Here is a 24,245-nt window from a genome sequence, read left to right on the forward strand (position 1 = left end):
AAGGGTATTAAAGGTTAACATCTGCAAGCAGCCAAGGGTATTAAACCTTTTAAAGGGATAAAACGGATAGTGATATCATCATCCTGTATGTGTTCCTCAACACAAAGATACTTTAATTCTGCTCAAAAGAAATCAACATGCCGCTTCAGCTAGTAATCCAGACTAAATGGTAGAACTGCCAGAGGAGGTGTGCATAACAGCTATCACCCCAGGCTGGGTGCCTGTAGCTGTGTGGGGGGGATGCTCCAACACACTGTAATAACTGTCAGAGCAGACTCAGCTTATCAAGTCTGCTGAGGCATGCTAATTAGCGCACCTCCAGCAGTTTCCACATCTCATGCACCAGCATCCCCACACTTCAGAATGGTGGAACAAGTACTTTAACTAAAGCTTGTTCAATGAGTTTTAGTTAAAGCACCCCTGCTGCCATTTTGAACCATGGGTATATGCTGATTCACAAGATGCCTGGGTAGACCAGAACCAGATGACGTTCAACATTGAGAAATGTAAAGCGCTCCACCTGGGGACAAACAATCCCCTGCACACCTACCGGCTTTTAAATGCCAACCTAACCAGCACTACAGCTGAAAGGGATCTGGAGGGAATAACAGACCACAGTATGAACATTAGCCAACAGTGTGACACTGTAGCCAGCAGGACTAACAATACCCTGGCATGCATCAATCAATGCATCTCCAGGAAAATCAAAGAAGTGATTCTCCTACTATACTCAGCAATAGTGAGACTGCAACTGGAGTACTGCATCCAGTTCTGGGCACCGCATTTTAACAAGGACATGGTAACGTTTGACAGAGTCCAGAGAAGGGCCACCTGTATAATCAGAGACTTGTGGGGCAAGCCATATGAGGAAAGGCTAGGGAATCTGGGACTCTTCAGCCTGAAAAAAAGAAGGCTGAGGAGACTTGGTAGCAGCTTACTGCTACATCAGAGGCATACATCAAGGGCTCAGTAAACAACTGCTTACCAGGGCACCCTTGGGGAAAACTAGGAGTAACTGTCACAGACTCCTAGAAGACTGTTTCAGGCTCAACATTAGGAAAAAATACTTCACAACTAGGGTGTCCAGACTGTGGAATAAGCTCCCTCCAGAGGTGGTGCAATCGCTCCAGAGATGGTGCAATCACCTACCCTGGAAATCTTCAAGAGACTGGACGGTCACCTGGCTGGGGTCATCTGACCCCAGTTGTCTTTCCTGCTTGGTGCAGGGGGCTGGACCCAATGATCTTCTGAGGTCCCTTCCAGCCTTATTTTGCCACATTTTCCCATATGAGTAGTACACAAGCATCCTCAAAGAAGGGAACTCCTTGCAGGGAAAGATACAATTCAACAAAAATAAGGGTGGGAGAAATCAGACACTTACCTATTATTATAATTATTACTATTGTTATCACAACTGTTCTCGCTGACTGGCAGCTGACAATCAGGCCTTGCAGGTCAGTCTTCATTATCAGGTGACAGAATCATCATTTTGTTTAATGGAAGTTGTTTACTTGCAAGATGTACAGCAGTCCTATTTTCCTGAACACTGGTAAGAACAAAGTGGATGAAGAGCAGCCTAAGAAAACATTGTTCTTCCATAATTTTGAACTTCTGCTCCCCAGAGACTCAATGCCAAACACAGCCCAGGGACCAAAACAAAACTCCATCTACTGACAGCACAACACATAACTCTATTCCATCCTTGAGTCTGAAACAAGAAATCCTTCATTGGCTCATGATCAGCTGCATAGCTTCAGCCCACTTGTTTGAAGCCAGCTGTCCTCCTAATGGGTCCCTAGTCCATTAATATTTATAATATACATCAAGTCTATTCAACTGACAACTCACAGGCTGCATCTGGCTCCCAAGCGGTTAAGCTGTGGCCCCAAGCTCCCCTCCACCCATTCCTCTTCTGCTGCTGCCACAGATCCCTTGGCTCCCTGTCCCTCCTCTAGTTTCAACTTCCTATGTCTGCCCTTGGGACAGAGTGGTGTAGCCTGCAGGGCTGAAGCAACCTGCAACTGGGGCACTCAGGGCACTTGGGGACCTAGTATGGCACAGCAAAGGGGCACCCACTCACAGCAATATGGTGTGTGGCACCAAGCCATTCAAGATACTAGACAGCCCTGATACACATAATACTGAAAGGACAACATAAAGGGGTGTTTCATATTCTTAAGGATTGCATACATCTTATTTGCCTAACTTTTTAGACAAGCCCACATGAAGTGCCCAGATTTTCAAAAACTGATCCATTCCCAGCAGCTCTAACACACTGCTTAAATAAATAGGTAGGTTCTCAACCCACCTAGTTAAGATGCACAAGTATTAATAATTTCATTATTCAAATGGGAAAAGGGGAATAAGATTTAAGTGACTAGCTCCAATCTCATAAAAGTGAGGCAATAGCAGAGCCAAGTTCAGATTTCAGGAGTCTCTGGTTTGTGGTCCCATGTTTACCTCCATATTTATGAAACCATTTGAAACCAAGGAATGTATCTTCCTGTACTGTGATGATTCAGTTACATATTCTGGGATTCATTATGTATAATAGACCTATAAAATATTTTTTAAAATGGATGCAGATGCTGTTATGAAATCATCTTCCACTCAGAATACCTCCCCTAAGTTCTGGGTAATTGTTTCAGGTTCAAATTTGCAATAGCCAGAAATACCATTTAATTGTACCATTTATTTTTCATGTATACTTTAGGTGCACTTCTGGTCAAAAACTCTGGAAAAGCAAAACCCACATCAAAGAAAATTAAACTCTTATTTCCTTCTGCAGTAAAGGATGCATTCCCACAAATTACCATCTTAGAGGTCATTGCAATTGTTTCCAGACACTAAGACAAGCTACAGCAAGGAGTTATGGGTGCCTATCACTTTTCTCTCTCTAAGGTGTGGTTTCAGCCCATTGGATCTGCACAGTGGTCATATCGCTGACATATCCACTAGACTTTGTTCTTCTGGAGACTTGGATGACTATGTGGTGTGCAACAGGATGTGGGATTAATTTATATGGAGTTCTATGGGCACCTGCCCCATGACTCGCACCATATATGCTACTTTGGACATGCTATAGGTAAATAGCAGGCCTCAAATCTGGCAAATAAATTTAGTAGGTACAATCCATAGAATCAAGTTCACAGTAACTTGCACCTGAGTAGTTCTATAGTAGACTCAAGCAGAGGTGGAACAGTTAGATCTGCAGCAGCTGAGTCAACAGCAATGGTGATGGCTGCCACTCTTAGAAAGTGATCACTCACCCAGTCACCTGCCACTTATTACACTACTGGACTAAACATAGTATTTCATGTAGTATCATATGCTTGCTTCCCTTTGACAGATTCAAAACACAGCCTCCATTGACAATTCACTATTTGCATCAAAAAATATTTGCCTAGAACATTTTACCACCACATTTGTTAACTATCTTCACTTTGAACACAGGCACAGGCATTAGCTTATCTACTAATGTCCTACTCAAAAACTATTTAATTTGACTACTCAATCATGAGAAACTTAGAGTTGTTATGGAAACACTGAAGGAGGAAAAAATTTAAAGTTGAATTTCCTACCAAACTTGGTCCAAAATGAAAAACATTCATATCTTACCTTCCATCAGCTTTTAACCCCATGAGCTTTTGGCCGTTAACTAGCAAAAAACTAGCACTATAATTTAAAGATGACTGTGCAGTGCAATCTTAGCAGCAACAAAAACAAAAGGTAAAATTAGACTAGATTAAAAGGCATGTTCATTTCTCTCAGTTTCTTGCCTATGGAAATTACTTTAACTCACAAGAAATGAAAGTTATTATGCCCATCTGAAAGCCAAAACTAGTTCAGTTTGGGGTCAATGCTCCAATCTGATCCAAATGCTTTGTAACTCTGACAGCTTAGCTTGTTTCAGAACTGTGTCTGTAATAATGAGGCAACATTGTTCTCTCACATGAATCCTAAAAGCTCTAATGCATGGGACATTAACAGGAAAAGGCACCTGGTAAGAGCAGCACTGGTTTCTTTTTGCCAGATTAGACCAAGAGACTTCTCTAATATACAGTACAGACCCTCCCTTCCTGCTGCTCAGTCAGCCATCAAACTAGGGGACCTTGGAAGTGGTTGATAGTTGCTTTTCCTCACTAATCCATTTTTACAAGTGGGGATCAGCTAGGCTAGAGAATCTAGCCCAGGTTTGCCTATAAACCTGGTTTGCCTATAAACACAAAGGGTGTGTCCACACATACAAACACGTGCGCTTGCAGCAGCTCAAATAGAAGCAGTGCAAATTTGAGCCGGGGCTTTTTGCCTCAGCGCATGTGCCCGGACATGCACTTTGGTGTGGGGCAAATTCTGCCACTTTGGGCAAAATAACCCTGCCTGGCTTCTCCCAGATCTGCAGCCAGGGGAAGCTAGAGCCCAGGGCTAGCACCTGTGCTGGCCCCAGCAGTATAAAAAGCTGCCCTGGCAACTAGCTCAGGGCTACTTGCTCTCAAGAGCTTCTGGGGACCGGCCAATTGGTTTCTAGGGACACCACCCCTTGTGCCAGCTGGACTGCTGAAGCACAAGGGGTGGTGAGAGTTCCCTGCACACTCTACCCACTGCAGCAGTCTGGCAGTGGGGGCTGCTGCCTGGCTGTGACCTTCTGCCACCTGCAACAGCATGTAGCCCCAAGGCCGCACACCTGCCAGACCTGGGTGGAGACTGCACAGCCAGTAGAGGCTCCTGCCTCTCTGGGCCAGCTGCCAGTGGGCTGTGGCTGCACAGTTGCCTTTGTGCAGCACTACAGCCATGTGTGCCCTTGCCCAGCCATCTGGACAGCTATCACCCAGAAGATGTTCCCATGTAGTGGCCTGCTTTGAACTGACAAAGCATGTCCTCCTGGCCCCAAGTGGCCAGGAGGTCAGTCACTTCCAGCTGGGTCCCAGGTGACAGCCCTGCGCAGGCTCTTCTGTCTGCGTCTTGCCACTTGACTCCCTAGCAGGAATTCTGGTGTTCCCTATTTAAAGCCTGCAACATTTCTGGAAAATATCCCAAATTCACTCTTTAAAATACTGCAAAATCCATGTTCCTCCACAATTAAAACAAAAGACCACCACACACACACATGCACACAGAAAGAGACAGACAGACAGACAGATCAGTTCGGCAATGTTTTATTGATATATTTACAATTGTAAAGCAACTTGGAAGCTTACCAGTGCTTCCATCATCATCATCAAATAAATTCTAATTATCTATGCAGTTTGGCATTGACTTTGGGCTTCTCTGTCAGTCACAGAACAATCAGAGCTGCCTGTACCTCTTTCACTCACCAGGATGTACAGCATTGAGCAGCAGTGATATGCCACTGCTCTACCCCTTCCCTTGACCCTCACTCTCAACCCACAACTTACCCTCTGCCCCATTCCCCTCACTCCTGCCACACAGGGCCAGGAATGTAGGTGAGGGTTTTCTGGGGGTGTTTTGGGTGTGTGGGGTTTGTGGGTGGATTGTGGGGGGAGTGTGGGTGTGAAGGGGGCTATGAGGGGGTGCTGCTCAGGAGGTGTGGGTCCCCTGTCCCCTGCAGGGTGCAGCCCTCCTGCACACCTCATGGACTGCCACCCCACAGGGGTCACAGCGACTGGGACCTGGGCTATGCCAGGTAAGTAGGGGGTGGGGGGAGCTGGAAGAGCAGGGAGGACTACTGAAGGTGTGGGGGCCAAGAAGGGCAGCTCAGGAGGGGTAGGCCTGCTGGCCACCCCCTGGATGGCTCCAGCCCCCTGACTTGCCTCACAACCAGGTGCAGCCCCTGCTTGCCTCCCTGCTCAGCTACAGCCCCAACCCAACCCCCCCCGCAGCTTACCAGGAACAGCAGCCATGCTCTTGGCCTCATAGCACAGCCCCGCTACATGGAAGGGGCAGCCCGGCTTGGTTGTAGCTGCCAGGTATCCACGCAGCCTCTGCCACAGCATGCTGCTGTGGCCCAGTGCAACGTGGGACCCTGTGCTTCCAGGGAGCTCTGGACTGTTATCTAAGGCTATGCACCCCCCCCCCGCAGCTTACCAGGAACAGCAGCCATGCTCTTGGCCTCATAGCACAGCCCCGCTACATGGAAGGGGCAGCCCGGCTTGGTTGTAGCTGCCAGGTATCCACGCAGCCTCTGCCACAGCATGCTGCTGTGGCCCAGTGCAACGTGGGACCCTGTGCTTCCAGGGAGCTCTGGACTGTTATCTAAGGCTATGCACCCCTTGTGGAGACCACCGGCCACACCAGCCCAGGTTCTGCATGCATGAGCCCTGTGCCATCCAGCTGAGCCACACCTGTGCACACAGGACCTGAGCCGATGTGGCCAGCAGTCCCCACGAGTGGCACGCAGCCCCGGATGACAGCCTGGAGCTGCCCAAAAGCACATGGCTCCATATCATGCCAGGCTGCAGCGGCACGCTGTGGCATAGTTGCCAGTGGACACCTGGCAGCTGGGGCTGAGTTGTGCTGCCCCCCGCCATGCAGAGGTGCTGTGCCACAAGGCCAAGAGCGAGGTTGCTGTTGCTGGTAAGCTGGGGGGGTAGGGGTTGGAGCTGGGCAGGGGGTGAACAAGGAGGCTGCAGCCAGGCAGGGAGCGCATGGGGGGAGCTTCAGACAGGTGGGGAGCACATGGGTGGGGCTGGAGCTGGGTGGGGGGTGAGCAAGCTGGCCACGGGCCAAGCAGGGGGGCTGGAGCTGAGCAAGGAGACTGCAGCCAAACAGGAAGGTGAGTGGGGGGCTGCACACGGCTGCAGGGCAAGTTGGGGGGAGGGCTGGAGCCATGTTGTGGGGGGGGACTGGCGGACCCACCCCTCCTGAGCTGCCCCTCCTTGGTTCCACACACATTCAGTAGTCCCCCTCACTCCTGCAGCTACCCCCACCCCCTACTTACCTGGCACAGAGCCCAGATCCAGGTCTCTGCAGGCAGGGTGCTACAGCACTGAGGAAAGGGCCAACCACAGAGACACTGTGGCAGGCTACCAGAGTGTCTCTGTGGAGGACCGAGCCTCCAGTTGCCTCAAGGCATGGTCCCGGACTGTATCCTGCCTTGCTTTTTTCCACTGCAGTTTCTTTTGACCCCTGGATATCCAGGGGTCTAATTTTGCATTTAGGGGAAACATTTTCTCATTCCTTCACGTGCATCTTGCAGCGTCTCAAAGGGCTTTAAGATGCTGCAAGACGTACATACGTGCTCATGTGGATGCACCCAAAGAGCGTAAAGTTTTGACTTAGATATCTCTAATGAATTTTGATGATGCAGAATAAAGACTGTATTGCATATGAGCTATTTGGTGAATACTTAAGAACAAATAAATTTGTAAAAATTTGGATTACATGTTTAAAAATATAGGGCACGGGGAGAAGTTTGCCACGAATATTATTATTCTTAAAGATTCTACTAGCTGGTTTTTTTTTCACTAGATTGCTTAAGTTGCTTGATGACTTGGAAGAGATAATACTTAGGGTGGGGAAAAAAAAAGTTTGTGTGCATGCAATAAGCCTTGATTCAGACACTTTTACTAGTACAGACTAATCACTGTCCTAACTGCTTTTTATGAGGTGAACAGAAGAACTATAATTATGATTGCATAAGCTTTAATAACAGATTACACTGGTACCTAGCAGCAGCAGGAAATGACATTTTGTGCTATATCCAACAGTAAAATCAGCCACTTAGCTGTCATGTTATTAATTATTTCCTTTGTTGAACCTGCAGTCACAGTAATGGAGGAGAACTCAAATGCCAGTTTTGAAGAAGATTTTGAAGGGCAGGCTATGCATACAGGTAAGGAAACCATGCTTTGGGTCAGTTTAGCTCAACATTTAAAATAGATATAGAGAGGGCCAATCATACTCCCTGCTGGAGAGCAAATAAATAGATGCTCTAAATAGCTATTATCTCTGCACTACTGAAGCCCCTTTATATTTTACTTGTGCCCTACTAATAGTCTAGTCTAGGGCTGCCCTACTTGTAGCCTGCATACTGTATGCATAGGGTGACCACCTGGGACAATGTGAAATCTGGGGCACTGCCCACACACCTCTCAAGTCAGCAGCATTTCTGCAGGCAGAAGCAGGGGCAGGGTGGCCTCTTGCAGTTCTGATGTTCAGGCAGCTCAGGGAGTCAATGGCCCATTAATAACCCATTGTTCTTTACTTCACAGGTGTTAACAATCATCTCCCCTTTTTAATGGCCATTCCACTAATCAAGCTAATTTATTTTCAGGCAATTTAGCTGCCTGCTAGGACTTTCTATTTCACAGCTCATGCTGCTTCACCTCCCCACCCCACACCCAGGTCACTCATTTGTATATTCACCAGCCAGCCTGGACCAGCCTCCAAAATCTAGGACTGTCCCAGCCAAACCGGGATGTATGGTCATCCTATGCATGGGGATTGGGAGTGATTAACTAGCAGCCTGTGAGTCCCACACAACCACCATTTCCTCCACTGCTGCTGGGTGCTCCAGGTTCCCCTTCTCCCCTCCAGCTTCTACTTCCTGTCCCTGCCTCTGGGATCTAGGCAGCATGGCCTGGTAAGCCTACATACCAGGGATGGGAAGGGAGCCATAATGAGGGAGTTGCTCTGTGGTGTGTACCAAGGGAGTCCATGTAACCTGCATGGGAATGGAAGGCCCACACGGTGAGCAGCCTCTGGCTGCTTAGAAGTTGGGCAGCCTTAGTCTACTCCATTGTAGCAATGCATCTTCCGAGGATTCCTTTCTAAATCCACAGTCTGGACCTATTGCTAGAGGTTTTTAAAAAGGCACTAAAACAGAGATATTAGATTCATTATTAGACTTCCAAATAAGTGCCCTGAATTCTAAACTGTGGAGTACCCAGCAGCTCTGAAGATATTCATAATTTCAGGATACTTATAAGCCAGTGGTCCAGCACCTGGGGCAGGCACAGCAAGGCCCAATCTGGCTATGCAGAGGGGAACACGGGCAGCCCACCTCCAATTAAGCTGCACAGTGGCCTCATCCAAGAGGAGGAGGGCATAGCCCAGCCCTCATCCAGCCATACAGGGAAAAAGGAGTGTGGCCTAGCCCCAATGTGGCCATGCTGGGGAGGGGGCATGGTCTGGCTCCAACCCATTGTGCATGCCTTGGGAATTTGGCAAGGGGCAGGGTGGTGGTATTAATTACCACTGCTCCCCTGCCACCAAATTTCCCCACTCGTAGGAAGCCCCACAGGCTGGAGGTTGAGCACCCCTGCTTTAAGGTTCTTGAATTCAGGAGAGTTACCGTATTTTCTCACATGCCATAACCAGATCCCTGGCCCCCTACCTTGTGGGGAAAAAAAGAGACGTCCATCTTGTTCAGGGAAGGCAAAATGAAGAAAAAAGATTTTTTTTCAGAGTTGTGGATGAGTCCTGATTGGACAATTTTCAGCATCACTGCTCAGCTCAGCATTGCTGCTCAGATTAAAGATAAAGATTTAACCCTCTCATAGCTGTCCTAAATTGGCAGCAACTTCTGACTGAGAGGGTTAAACCTGCAGCTTTGATGCTGAAGGGTGCATTCTGCCCTTCCTCCATGGCTGGGAAAGAAGCAGAGTCCCAGGCAGTTATTACAGTACCTATATGTTTTCATCCTAGCACAGAAATCAGATTTCCTGCTTAAGACACAGGCTTCAATTTCAGAGGACTGATTTTTTGTGGGGGGAAAGGTGGATATGGCATTTGAGTGAATATGGTGTTCAAGCTCCCAATTTTGGCCTCTTTTAGGAAATTCTTAGCCTTGATTTTTCCCACCTTGTTGCGTAACACGTACCTCTCTTTATAGCACTGGCTCTTTAAAACCCATATTTAGAGCTTTTACTTTCAAAGATTATAAAGATAATCCTCATCAAATCACTATTACAGGGAGTTGCAACATTTCCAACAATGGGAAATTTTGCATCTCAGTGGCAGAATTGACATGCTTGACATGTTTTAAGTATTTAAGAGACTTGAAATTCAAGTGACCTTCTGAAAATTTCAGATGTTTTCATCTATTCAGGGGGTTTTTCCAGAAGGCTGAGATTTCACTTTTGAAAAACTTCAGTGAGATTTTGAACGAGAACAATTTTCAAGAGTTTGTAAAAAAAAAATAAAAAATGTTTTATTAGCCAATGCTAGAGTATGACTTGCTTTCAGTTAAAAATGTCAGCACATGTCCTGAATTATATTTCAAAGACACAGATATAAGCTAAAAACCCCACAGTACTCCTTGTTTTACAGTGCATGTAAAAATCTTTAAATGTGCTCTATATTTAAAAACATCATGCTTTTTAGAAAATTAAAAATAAAATCAAATAAGATCAAATATCTTTCTTAGGGCCCAAAGGGGTGATCAATGACTGGAGAAAGTTTAAATTAGAAAGTGAAGACACAGACCCTTCAGCTCTGAGCAAGAAGGAAATTCTCAGACAACTGTCTTCACCGCATAGGTCTTCCAGTAAAGAAGATAAAGACACCAGAGACAGATTCAGCCGTAAGGTAAGAGCGAGAGGAGGGGAGGGACAACCTGAACAAATTAGCTGTTCTAAAAACAAGAAACCAATTAAGGAGGTAAGCCAAAAAATCCTGACTGTAATTTGCACCAGTCTCAATTTTAACATTTTGCACAAAGTAATTTAATCTCTCTTCTCCTTCCCTTCCCCAATTTATCAAGCTGGGCCAAAAATTACCTAAATGGTACTGTAAAAATTAGCTCAGGTTTTGGAAGTACATCAAACGTTAGAATATGTGGTTCATATTAGCATCAGTTATAGAAATGTAACCTATTGTAAATGTAATATGAAGTAATAAAAAAAGGAAAAGACTATGCTGCCCTTAAACTGCATAGTATTTATCTTCGTGCAAGTAGTTCCACAGAGGAAAATGAGACTACATACAGAGTAAGGAAGTAACTATCTAGAATAAGGATGGAAGCATCTTACCCAAATGCATACCTTTACGAGCAATTGGCTTCTTTACAGGAAGCAGTTGTGCAGCTATCATACACAGATACCTCACTTAAAGGTGAGAGCTTAAATCAACCATTGACCAGTGTTGAGGACTCGATCCCTAATGACAGATTTTGCCAAGAACGTTGAGATGATTCTTATGGTATCTAGCTGCCTCAGATCGCCTTCATTTCAATATGCCTCTGAGACCATATGCGTTACAGTGGTTAGGGATTTCATCCAACAAATAGAAAAAGATGGGGCAGAGCTTGGACCTAATTGACATTACTGACAAAATTCCCATTAACTTTAGTAAGGCCACAATTTGACCATATTCTTATTATAAAGGTATGTCGATGGTCTTCACTACCATTTATTTGTCTGCACAAGGGGGAAAAAATAGGGATCCCATTCAAAAGTTTCATTCCTGTCTTTCCAAGATGGCAGTTGTCAGCTATTATTCTTCCACCTAAGTGTCTTTTTATGTAAAGATCCATGGTTAATATCTTGTCCCCTTTGTGGTTCAGTAGATAAAGGACCGCTCTGTAATATGCTACTCTCTCAATGTTTACAGATGAGTATGCAGGAATATGAGCTAATGCAAGAAGAGAAAGAAGATGAAAGCTGCCTACAAAAATATCGCAAACGATGCATGCAGGATATGCATCAGAGGCTCAGCTTTGGGCCCAAATACGGTTACCTGTGTGAACTGCAAAACGGAGAGGAATTCCTGGAAGTCATTGAGAAGGAACGAAAAACCACCACAGTTATTGTTCACATTTATGAAGATGACATCAAGGGCTGTGAGGCACTGAACAACAGCTTAAGCTGCCTTGCAACAGAATATGCATCAGTGAGGTTCTGTAGCATAAGGGCTTCTAATACGGGAGCTGGAGACCGCTTCTCAAGTGATGTGCTCCCAACACTGCTTGTCTACAAGGGTGGGGAGCTTTTGAGCAATTTTATTAGTGTTACTGAACACTTCAGTGAGGATTTTTTTGCTGTGGATGTGGAGTCCTTCTTAAATGAGTATGGGCTGCTTCCTGAAAGGGAACTCCCAGCACTTGAAAATGGCAACATGGATGAACAAGATATTGAATAATTAGGGTAGGGGTTGTCAACCGGGGGTATGCCTACCTCCAGGGATACTTAGAAAGGCCGTAGGGGGTACGTGCAGGCAGGTGGGGATGGAGTGTGCCACGGGGCATGGCGGTGGCATCTCCTCCAGTGTGTTCCCACAGCTTGCCTCTTACCTACGGGAGGGGCAAGGAGAGAGGGAGGAGCATGCCAGGTGCCACTGGCCCCACACAGCAGCACCTCCCCACCACCTCAGCTTCCTTTCCTCCACCCCTTCCTGGACAGCAGCGAGGGTTTGAATGGCCGGGGTGGGGGGAGGGAGTGTACTCCTATTCCTGCTCCCAGGAGCAGGGCCAGGGGTGGTGAGGGCAGTGGTCCCCCACTGTGGGCCGCATAGGCGCAGGGTGGACAGCCAGACTGGGGGGCTCACATGCAGTGGCTGCTGCTGTTGTCACCACCCACTGCTCTGTGCTGCCACTGTGCCTGCGCCGCTTTCCCACGGCCGGTCACACATGCAGCTCCATGGGCTGCTGATGGGTAGCGCGTGATTGGCCAGGTGCAAGGCCCATCAGCAGCCTGTGGTGAAAAGCGGTGCGGGTTTAGCAGTGGTAGTGAGTGGTAATGACAGTGGCAGCAGTGTGGGTCAGTGAGTGGTGGTGGCAGTGGCGGCCACCATGTACGAGGCCCTCCCATTCACCCCTCCCTCCCAGCGCTGCCTCTACGCACACCCCTGGGAGGGTATGTGCCCCTAGATCTGCACAGGCTGCCACTGTGGGCCGGGGCTGTGCTGGGCTCTTCCCAGGGGGAGGGGGTTGGGCCACACTGCACTTGGGCTGGCTGGTGGCAGCAGCACTGGGAGGGGGGTTAGGGGGCTGTGGCAAATTCTGGAGTGGCTGCAGCGCCCCCCATAGCCCCACTCCCAGTGCTGCCACTGCCTGCCATGAGCGCAGCACAACCCCGCCAGGAGAACCCGGCAGTGCTGTAACCCCAGCCCACCCTGCGCACAGATGCGAGAGTATGTGCCCTCCCATGCCCTTCTGGGGGGGCATGCAGCAGCCGCTTCCCCCTGTGCCCCCCAGATGAGCTGCCCATGGCTCTATCCTGTGCCCTCCCTGCCCCAGCTGTGCAGCACCTACCCCAGCCCCACTCCCTTCCTCACTGTGGGGGCCTCAATCTGCCCCCCACCCGTTAAAAACAAGAAAAAAAATATAAGGGAGTATAGGAGTTGAAACCAAGTCAGAAGGGGTACACTTATTTAAAAAGCTTGAAAACCCCTGAATTAGGGAACTAGTTTTTACTATCTTTCATTTCTCTTCAATGTATTGCAATTGACTGCAGCAGGATCCACCTGAGTTAGAGAAGGCTGTGTGCGCTTATTATGTAAGATTTGTTTCCCACGTGAACTGTGTTAAAAACACCAGTCAGTTCTATATATACTTGTTTCTATGCAATCTATAGTAACAGCAAAATTAGATGGTTTAAAGGCCCAATTTTTGCCCATTAAAGACAGAGAGCATAGTATCAGATTTTAGTAGGAACAGAACCAGATCCTCTCTCCAGTATGTCAAAAGCATCCAGCACACAGTGTTCTATATTTATCTTTAATAATTGTGAAAGTGGGAAGTCCGCACATTGCTGAAAAAAGTTCTCTTCTAAGAAAATAATACAGCCACTGAACTTTTGTTAATGCAGATTTTATCAGCTACTTTCTGGTGTGATGTTTTACCAAATTGTGAACATTTAAGCTGTTTCTTTAAAGTATCTGCGTATTACTGAACTAGTATTTTTGTGTTTATGTAATGAATATGAATAAAGGTTAAAAAAGAAACAGGAGTCATTCATAAAATGTAACTTTACAGCCCATTTAAAGAATACCTAAAAAATCATCAGAAAAATGTTCAAGCTGAAAATTTAAAACTTTATTTAAAAGAAAAATTGCAGAGACCTAACACTGTAAATGAGGGAACACATAAAGCAAGAGCTTTGAAAGACCTTTTCTGACACACTCATTAAGGGAGCACTGCAAAAAAAAGTTCTATAGTTAAAACCAGGAAAGTCAATAACTGCCCAGTACATAAAGTAGGTGTTCCACATGTTGATCTTTTCTAGCATTCCAGGGGTTTGTTTCATGCCTTGACAAGCCTGGACGCTGATAGGTGCGATTACCAAATAAAAATCAAATATATTCTACACTTGTACCTGTTTTACTGAACATCTGGGGCTATTGAAACTTTAAGACTATTTAGCAACCTACTTACTGTTCATCACTAATGCTGTTTTTTCAGCTTTGCATTTTATTCACTGTATCCAACTACTCTAGTAAATCTTGCTTTCTGTTCAGACATTTCATGGACTGAAATCCTATTAGTGTCTGTGACAGTTCTGCATGTTGAGGCCTTAGTCCTCCAGCATGAAGCTTTCCTTTGTGACTGTTCCCATATATATTTTTGCCCTAACTTGCAGACATCTAAGCATTTTCTATCTCAGTTGAAAGTGGCAAATGCTTCCCAATGAATTTACATGATGAAAAGATTTCTATTCACTCAGAAGTTTCTGCTGTTCTTCATAGTTACCACAAAGCACTAATAGACTTCTGCTTTACAATTAGAAAAAAGTAACATAACCATCAGAGAGTCTTCATTTTAAAACATGGAAACTTAATAGTGAAAGCATTAACTAATTATGTAAGTTTGCAACACTCAAGAGCAATGTAAAATAAATTATATAAAACAAGTGAGGTCTTCCCAGCTTTCCAACCAATAACTTGCATTCCTTTATAAATCCAAGCCCTAACTGAAAAGTATTTCATGTTACATAATGACTGACATCTTGGTTCCACCTACAAGTTGAATAACATACAGCTAAAAGTGCTTATATTCTTATGGTATCAAATTCCTAAGTGTAGATATGCTGTTATATTACATTAATCAAATCCTTCAGTGCAATGCCTAGCAGAATAATTCAGCTATCATCATGCTTCTCTGGAGCAGCCCCTTTCCCCTCTTAAAGATTTGTCTCTGTTGCGCTTCTATCCCTAATCAGTAATTACAGCTGATCTGATGCATGTCCATTCTGATCAGTATATCATTTGTTAAGTAAGCTACAACCCGAATGAGTAGACAAATAGGTAAATTATTACAATGATTATCAGCTAATGCAGTCTTGTTATACCATAAGATGAATTATTACCACCTTGGGCAGAGAGCTGGAAATAGACAACTCTGCTGTGGAGAAGGCAGAATTTAAGAGTGAAGTAGGGAAAAGTTATTATTCCTGATGAAGCAGCTCTCAGCTCCTCCTTGTAGGGTGCGTGCACACACGCACGCATGTGCACGCACGCATGCATGCACGGTATATTTAGAAAGAAATAATCATATGCCAGCTTTATAGGCAGATGAAGCATGCTTAAGCAGGAGTTCCCTAAGAATTTCATAACCCATAATTTTTAAAATGAAACATCCGTTTGGCGCCAGCTCTCAACAGAAGTAGCTTGTGAATAATCAAAGTTAGAAATGAGAGCTTTGATCATGATATTCATACACAACTTTGCAGGAAAGACTAAACAAGAGGAAGGAGTTGACTCAAAACGCTGTAAATAGTTCTACACAAGATTCCTGAACAACAAAGTTAAAGATTTAATGAATCCATAAAACAAACTTTCTGCTCTCCATGGCTTGCATCTCAGTCCAATTAAACTCAAAGAGAATCTTTCCATTTGCATGGGTTTTTGGTAAAGGAGAAATAAAAGATGTGTTTTTTGCCTATGGGCACATTGGCAAAAAGGGAGCCAGTAATTTATGACTAGTACAACTTTCATGTTTTTTGCAGTGGTAAAATAATGCTATCCCACCCTACAAGCATCAGTGAAAAGTTATAGATCCAATGCCACACAAGAGCGTTGAGGTCCAATGTAGCTTCTACTGTAAATTCGGATGCATTTACATCAGTATAATTTATACAACTTTGTTCCACCCAACTTCAGAGCCAAAGAAATGACTGGTAGCAGACTGTAGTACCTTATAGTACCTTACCACTAGGTTCCACAGCAACCGGCTTAAATATTCAACTAGCTTGTGGACGTATGACAGATGAACCAGTTTTGTTTGGTTCTTTTACAAGGTAGCTTTACATCATAGGTTCAGTGATTTACACTAGTATAGGGCTCTGTATCATGTGACCACTCCAGTTTCACAGCAGTGTAAAAGGCAAATTATACCAATGTAAACATGTGTCCATGCTATGCATAGGAAAGTACTCAATTCACAATTTCTGCTAAATCATTAAATTGGATATTGTCTGCAAAAAACCCCAAATTTAAATACTTACTAAAAATAAAATGCTGGCTCCCCCTGCTGGGGTGTGGCCATGCAGCCTAGGAAGGCGTGGGGGGCACTGTGTACACAAAGGGGAGGAGCAAAGATGGTGGAAGTCTCTGCCCTTTGCTGCTGATTGGCTGAGAGGGCTGCCTGTCATGTGGTCCCACCTTTCTCCAATCAGCAGTGAGGGCTGGGGCCTCATGACAGACAGCCCTCTCAGTCAATCAGCGGCGAGAGTTAGAGCTGCTGAGGCCCCTTGGCTACAGGCACGGGAGGGCCCCACTGAGATAAGCCTGTGAAAAAATGGCAGCCAGCCCTGCAATCTGCCTACAAAATCAGCTGCCTGCCTCCTCAATTTAGGTAGGTCCCTAGTTATGAGGTTACATGGATGTAATTTCACTGAACTTAACAGTTATTCCCCAATTTACAACACACAACAATGTTTAGTCCCTCATAAAATATTCAATTATTCAAACGCTCTATATTTAAACAAAAATGTGTCAAACCAACCACTTGGTATGTAAAAGACAAAGATAATTAAATGAATACATGGATCCAGGCTTCCAAAACTTACATTAATTTAAATAACTGGCCAGATTTTCAGAATCTTGAAATTCCAAAAGCTCTCACTGAAGCCTTACACTGGAAAATCTAATTGGAAAAGGCAAGCATATCAATGAATAGAAGTGGTTAGAAATATGTAAATCTGATCTAAAAAACATCTTAAATTAAATGAAAGGGGTCCTTAAATGTCAATTAAAACTGCTATAAAAGGTTTGCTTAATAGCAAAAGACTAGACAGCAAACGTCTTAGGACCTGAACAGACAGAATCAAGAATAAGCAGCTTTTATATTTTTTGTTTTCTTGATTTTCAGCCCTGGGATCTCTCTCTCCTTTAAAGGCTTGTTTCTCTATTTTCTTAAGATAACTAGATCTTGCATCATAACTAAAATGGCAACTATGAAACTAATGCAAGAACACTGGAAAATCCCTCTTCTGTACCATTACAATTCTCAGACCACATTTAATTCTTCAACAGGGAGAATTATAGTTGACCTACAGACAGGCAAGCCAGGTCCTACCACTTTTGCCACCCACTGTTTCCTATAGAATTTGGTTCTTCTGAGAATGACAGTCAAACCTGTAATACTTTATTTAATTTGCTTCAATCATTTGTAAATAAGCAAAGTATTAATTTTCCCTCCCCATTACTCAGAAAAGAAACTGTATTATTTTTGTGTTAGACCAAATGTCTCATCCTAGGCTACTTTACTTCCTCACCATCAGCTCCCAACCCTTTAAACCGATGAGTTAGCCTTCCATAAATCCATCATGTGTACAATTAAAAATAATCCGTCATTTGACAGCAAGAGAATAGGGTCAGCACCCTTCCTATTTAACAAATAGATCTTTATGATTTATTGAGTAAGAAATTACCTGTCCCACACACACACATACATACCCATTGCTACCCCCGCCCCCAGTAGGAGCCAGCGGTTCTCATGGATGCTGTGACCCAGCCGCAAAGGTCTAATTTTAAGATCTAATTTTAGTCTATAGCTAACAGTCAGATTAGAGTGACTATCACTGTTACACAATACACTAAGTTCTTGGCATCAAGAAGACTTATCCACCAAATAAACCTTATGAGAAAGGCTCAAATACCACCCAGGGTCAAGTTTTACACTTCTAGACTTCTCAAGAAGTGCTATATTTATGCAAATCTTTCTAGCCTTATACTTCACCAGTTTTAGAACTGGAGTGTTGAATCATTAAATCACCAAAAACTTTGCCTGACATTTCACAATCGTGCAAGATAATAATGGCATAGGCTTAAAGTTTGCAAAACATTAACAAAGGGAGCACAAGAATATACAGGGGAAACAAATGGGCACGCTATTGTCAGTGTTGTGGTATTAGCAGCCCCAAAATTGATCAGCACTGCTTATTTTCAAACCTTCAAAACAGTCCGTTTTGAGGCTGCTAATACCTCCACACTGACAGCAGTGTGTACTTAAGGAATGCAGTTTACATTAGGTTTAAATAAGTACATACAGGCAAATGTACAACAGTTTTTTTTCCTCCTAAGCCTATGCATGTAAGCCTAGTACCACATATGTGGATTTATGCATGTGCATGTATGCATTTATACATATTCGTGTTTCTCTTAACAAAACCTAGGCTTTGGAAAACTCAGACTTATTTCTGATGGAGGGAAAATCAAAGGCCATAGTTAGGGTGCTTATGTGAATAAATGTTCAGGCAACCGTTCCCTTCTTTTATAAACTGTGGGGGTTAGGATTCCAAATTGGTTTCCTAACCTGAGGCAGTACTGAGAGAGAAGAGAACTCTTTGACAATCAAATCCAAATTTGAGCTCCTCTTAATAATCACATGGGGGGGGGGAGGGAGGGGGAGAAAAATCATACAACCATTATTTATCAGCGAGAAACTGATTTGCTCCTTCCTTTCCACCATTCTCTTAGGAGAAGAGAGCAGACTGTAAGGAGCAGTTTTTGAAATAAAAGGCAGCTGAAAGAAGGATAGGGAATTCATCTCCATCATGGGTCATAAAGATCCATTTGTCATAGGCTATTTTGCCTATGGACCCCATGAAACTGGACTTATTTGCAAAATAAATTTGCTGCAAGATTACCTTCCACTCCTGCCTAAAGGCTTTGTTTCCTCCTCCTGCCTTCAGGTAGGTCCATTCAAACAAAGCACTGAGCAGAAAAGGGCCATATTCATAAGGGTCATAAAGGAGCATACCATAGTTGCTTAATAAGGTTTTAACCAGCAAATGTTAAATTGCTGACTTGGTGGAATTAGAAACAACTTCTTTAATAGATTTGATGTTTCACTAGAACAGTGGTTCTCAACCTGTTCAGAGTCGGGACATCTCCCACATTTTTTTTCACATGTGACGGTGACCTAGTTGTGAACCACAGTTGGCATTGCTTTAACTTGCCTCAGTGATTCTCAACCAGATTCTATTGCCTCCAGATAAAAGCACCCCACGCACTTGCAACACAGCCAGTCTGGGAAAGCCTGTGGCACATGTGCTACATTAGGACTCTGATTAGCCTAGAGCTCCCTTGTGCTGTGTAGTCTTTCCCAGTCCAGCCCTACCTACTGTTCTCCCAGGACCAGACATGTGTAGGTAGAACTGTTCTGCACACCTCTGTTTCCAGGACAGGCATGGGGGGGGGCGGGGGGGGCTGAACCAGGAATGACTACATAGCATAAGGCAGCTCCTGCTTGCTTTAGGCTTAGGTTCCTAATGCAGGAGGAGCAGGAGTATGCAAGGCAGTTTAACATGTCTGCTGCTTCTGCGATGCATCACAGCACCCCTGCAGAACTTCTGTAGGCTCCCCAGTGGAGAGCCACTGCACTAGAATTTAGTGAAGGAAGTACTTGCATAACTTCATTTTGCTTTTTAAAAAGTTTCAGTTTAGCTTTTTTTGATCCACAGTGAGAAATAACTGAAGACTTCCAAGTAAAGAAAATTAACTGTTCCTGGGCTTATTTCTTCCAGAAAGCAAAATTCAGAAGAGCCTTAGCTTTTTATAGTTACACTTTATTCCAAGTTTAACGTTCCATTCTGTTGCAAGCCCAAAACTTTCCTATTCTTCCCCTGTAAGGTCTAGTACCTTAGCATTTCAAAACCAAATGAAGCTGAAAATATGAATGTTAAATATTGTTGTAATATTAGCCTCCATGGAAACTCTGATGAATTTGAATTTCAACCTCTCCCACTAATTCTGTTTCAATCTTTTTTTGGGTGGGAAAACAATGATTCTGCCTACCACACATGCCTAAAGAGCATCTCACCATGCAAACAAGGTAGGTTGACCTCTCTTATTCATAACTTAAGATATTAATTACTGATCAGCTTCTAAAATGTATTAAATAACTGTTCATGTTATATAACCAATTAATACCTTGTGCTTGTGTTTTTGGCAAATCAGAATGACATTAGCTGAATATTTCAATAGGAAAGTTAAGTTAATTTTTTATGAGACATGAATAGGAATGCATACGTATTTCTGCATGCAGCTTAGAGACTTAACTGCTTTATTATTTTCTAGACTCTATACATCTTGAATAAGAAATCTGTACAGTTTGGATTAATCTAAAAGCAGGATCTTAAGGCTATTACTCTACATGTGTATTTGCAAGGTGTGCTAAACAATGAGTTGCATAGCCACAGTCAGGGAATATATATTCAGCAAACCCTTGGCCCATTCAAGTCAATCTTTCTGACCTGAGGTGGCCAGGATTTCTCTCCTTTTAATCTAATAGCAATTTAACATATTAGTGTCAAATCCAGGACCTGCCAAATGAGGTTCCTCAAATAAGGCAAATGTTAATCTTTACCAGCCTTGATAAAGTCTCTTAATATATAATCTTTAATAGAAGCTACTCAGAAAAAAGGAAATTTACTTTTAAAAAGATCATTCTTTCTGGATAAGAAGCTATTTTATAGGTAATTTCCCCATCAACAATACAGAGCTCTAACTTCCTTGAAATTGGACCCACCTTCACTATTTTGCATGTTAAAACAAGACAGCTGCATGCATCACTACTATTTACAACACACGTTACTTGTAATTTTTAGGTAACATATTACATTACTGATATTTAATCTACAGGTTTCTATTTTGTATAGATATGAATACTGGTCAATTTTTTCCCATGAGGATCAGACTTCTGCTTTTGCTTGGAGTCTAGTCACTGAAGTAGCTAAAAGAGAAGGCAACTGCAATGACTGCGATTACAGTCCCCATTACCACACCTAAAATGATAAAGAAAACACATTTTCAGTGTGTGAAGACAACAGTACAAGTCACCAGAAGATAGGGTGGGAATAAAGTAAAATGAGAGAACAATAAACAACAGTGAAAACAGCTCTTCTGAGAAAGCAATGCTGGGCAAGCACTAAAATGCTTAAATATCAGCCTATATTGTATAGCAACATGAATTCAATTATACAACCGACTTATAAAGAAATAAGTCTTTCAGAGATCCAATTGACTGTGTTTTTATTAACTCCTATTTGGTGTACTGGCCCATAAAACCTAATGCACCAAACCTACACTATTATCTTGACATTAGGGAACTAATTCAGATTAAATGATGTCATGTAAAGGAGCAGCACAAACATAAACCTAAATTCCAAGAAATGAACTAAATCTTTCTAATACAAAAGGGACTTGGAGCAGATGTAGTAGAACTTAAAAATCACCCTGGAGATCTCATCTTCCTACCGATTAAAATGAAGTGCTGTCGCAAATAAAAATTTATAAACAAAACCAAAATATAGCTGTTTTACTTCTTCAGTTAAAGTAAACCTATGTATTATGAGAAATAAAACAAATTTAATATTTAAGTTGATTTAAAGTTGCTGTAAGAGTTGTTCAGTTGATTACTCAAATAAGGAGTGTAACTCAGGGTTGACCCTAAAAGTCTTAGTTAAAAGAGAAGATTTCTATAAAGATTCTAGGAGAGAGAACATTTTACTAAGTTTGCCCCAGGACTGTCAGTGTTACATACTCCTACACATACAAGGTCTTTTCTTCATCAGATTTTTTTTACTGCTGCTACGTAACCTAGACAAGCTGGAATTCATTGGCAGTGTAACATGTCAATTTGGCTAGCAGCAGGTGCTAATGCACCTTTTACTCTAAATTTATACACTTATTCAACACCTTGACTCAAGCCTCCTAACTGCCTTTAACTTAGAAAAGAGCAGGAAAAACCTGGGGCTTCCCAGAAAAGAAGAGAGGATTACTTATATCATTTGTTTTGAGGATGATTTGTCCTCCTGTCTGTTTGCTGGCTACTGTTTTTCAGAACCACCAAGCACCTGTTACTCGCAACTGAGAAAACATTTTTAAAGGCTATTAAATTAAAAAGGTTCTACTTAAAATTACCACTGTTATGCTGTTGTGCTCATCATTAAAACCTCTTTGTTGTGCTGCACACTTGGGACTTAATCATATACAGTACTGAGTATGCTGGCCCTCAAACACAAGCTAAATATTCGAGTGCTCCTACTCCAGTCAGCAGGACCAGGTGTTTAAATGTTAAGCATGTGCTTAAGTCATTTATTATATCAGTAACAGTGGGGTCAGTATTTTGTAGGATCAAGCCTTAATGAGCAAGACAAACAAGGCAAAAGTCCCTAACATTCTTTGCAAGCAGACTGGTATTCGATTTAAGCTCAAAGAATAAGTCTAAATCTATTTCACCATTTGCTAATCCTATGTTTTAAATCCTAAATTATTTTTCTTTTGCTACTTCCCTACGAGGTGGTTACTACTGATATTGTGGGAGTAAATGATACTGAAAAAGCAAAATATTTTCCTAATCTCACAGGATTTCTAGAGGTGACATACCCAAGTTTTGTTGAAGTTTTAACAACACTGTTGCTTTTGCTAGCTTCTTCTGCTGTGCATCATCCGTGTTGTCCATAATTGGATTAATATCAACTAAATAAAGGTTAAGAAAAAAGTTTAGTGAACCATGTTCATTACTTCAACCATTTTTAAAACACACACACATACGTATATTCATGATCAAAATAGTCCCAAATAGTTGAAGGTGCACACAATTCTTGATCAACTACTAACATGACAAACCAATTCATTATAAGTGTAATAGTAATACTACTGACAGAAATACAGCACCAGCAAAATCCTAGGGACTTCAGAGAAGCTGTAAAACGTTGAAAACAAACGAAATGAGAAGCCCAGGTTTCATTTTCAAAATGGGCAGAGGATGCCAGTCTCCAGAGTGGAATCCTAGTATCAGAGTTAGGTGGTCAGGATTCTCCCCATATTTAAGATAGGTGACTCTGAATGGGATCCAAAAGACAGCTGCCCAAGCTAGTCGGTAAGAAAATGCTGAAGGCAGAAGTACATCTTATTCCTGCCCCTCCCTAATTTAGGTGCTATTGGAAGGTGCTTGCCCCCTGCTTGCCTTTCACAATCTGCTACTCTTTCTTAAAAGTTTATGCCATTCTCTCCCCATCCACCCTCCAAAATGGAGTGGGTGCCATTCCTTCCTTTTAAAACAGTCACCAGAAGAAAGAGTAGGCTAGTGGCACTGCCAACCTTACATGCAAAAGGTGACTGATGAGGGCACTCAGATAGGATGTTGAAAACCTAGGCTCATCTCCTCCCCCTGAGGAAATCCAAACTTTTTTTGCACCTCACGGAGGAGTGCTCCTCACAAAAATATACATCACTCTAAAGTAGGGGAATTCGATACTTCATGTTGAAATGATTCCACTGCATATAAAAAGTATGAGTCAGGGAGTCAGAGCAAGTATAGGAGCATGACTTTAACCTATTGGTTCAGGCCATTCTTCAGGGAGGAGTCTAAGATTTCAGTCCCTGTTATAAGGATCATATATTTTATGACTATTTCATATTAAAAAAAAAACCCACAAACACCCTGGAAAAGGGACTGAAACATTGGTCTCCCCTTCCCCAGTTGCATACCCTAACAACAGGGCTAAAGTTTTATGTTCTCTTTGGGCCTAGGATTATTGAATTATTTCCTGCTTAGTATCACAGCTTTCAACAGGGTGGGTGGAAAGCAGCCCCAAGCCAGATGAACCTAAGCCTGGTGGTTAGAGCTCTCTCATGAGAGGTAGAAGATGTGGTTTCAAGGGCCTCAAACACAGAAGCGAATCCTGAGTTTCCCACCTCCAAGATAAACCAAGTGTTCTAATACTACACCAAAAGATAAAAAGGCCAGTAGAGTCCAACTCCTCCTCCCCAGGTTTTGAAAGCAAATGGCAGCAGTCAATGGGTTTGTGAAGATCCTGATATGGTAAGGATGCTCTGGTAAGACTGAGTGGCTGAAGCCAATGAAAGAGGGCAGAGACAGGAAAGCCACATTTTTGGGT

General features: G+C 43.3%; 2 protein-coding genes across 5 annotated transcripts in view; one reads left to right on the plus strand and one right to left on the minus strand.

The window, feature by feature from the left end:
* The window catches only part of PDC (phosducin), a 30,010-nt gene extending 17,244 nt beyond the window's left edge, over nt 1-12,766 (plus strand). The window contains exons 3-5 of one of the 2 annotated variants that reach the window (XM_006023875.2): nt 7,724-7,792; nt 10,328-10,488; nt 11,512-12,766. In XM_006023875.2, coding sequence (XP_006023937.1) covers nt 7,732-7,792; nt 10,328-10,488; nt 11,512-12,039 — 750 coding nt within the window. In that variant the 5' untranslated portion in view covers nt 7,724-7,731 and the 3' untranslated portion in view covers nt 12,040-12,766. Of the gene's footprint in view, nt 1-6,935; nt 7,793-10,327; nt 10,489-11,511 lie in introns of those variants that run through there. The other variant, XM_025204513.1, reaches the window with a different exon arrangement.
* Nucleotides 12,767-21,023: 8,257 nt separating this feature from the next.
* ODR4 (odr-4 GPCR localization factor homolog) overlaps nt 21,024-24,245 on the minus strand; it is a 45,678-nt gene continuing 42,456 nt past the window's right edge. For all 3 annotated transcript variants that reach the window (XM_014520085.2, XM_006023876.3, XM_025204519.1), the window contains exons 13-14: nt 22,729-22,821; nt 21,024-21,125 (exon numbers count right to left, since the gene is read on the minus strand). In XM_014520085.2, the coding sequence (XP_014375571.1) occupies nt 21,058-21,125; nt 22,729-22,821 (161 nt within the window). In that variant the 3' untranslated portion in view covers nt 21,024-21,057. The remainder of the gene's footprint in view (nt 21,126-22,728; nt 22,822-24,245) is intronic.

This window comes from Alligator sinensis, unplaced genomic scaffold (assembly GCF_000455745.1).
Source record: "Alligator sinensis unplaced genomic scaffold, ASM45574v1 scaffold468_1, whole genome shotgun sequence".
Lineage (NCBI taxonomy): Eukaryota > Metazoa > Chordata > Crocodylia > Alligatoridae > Alligator > Alligator sinensis.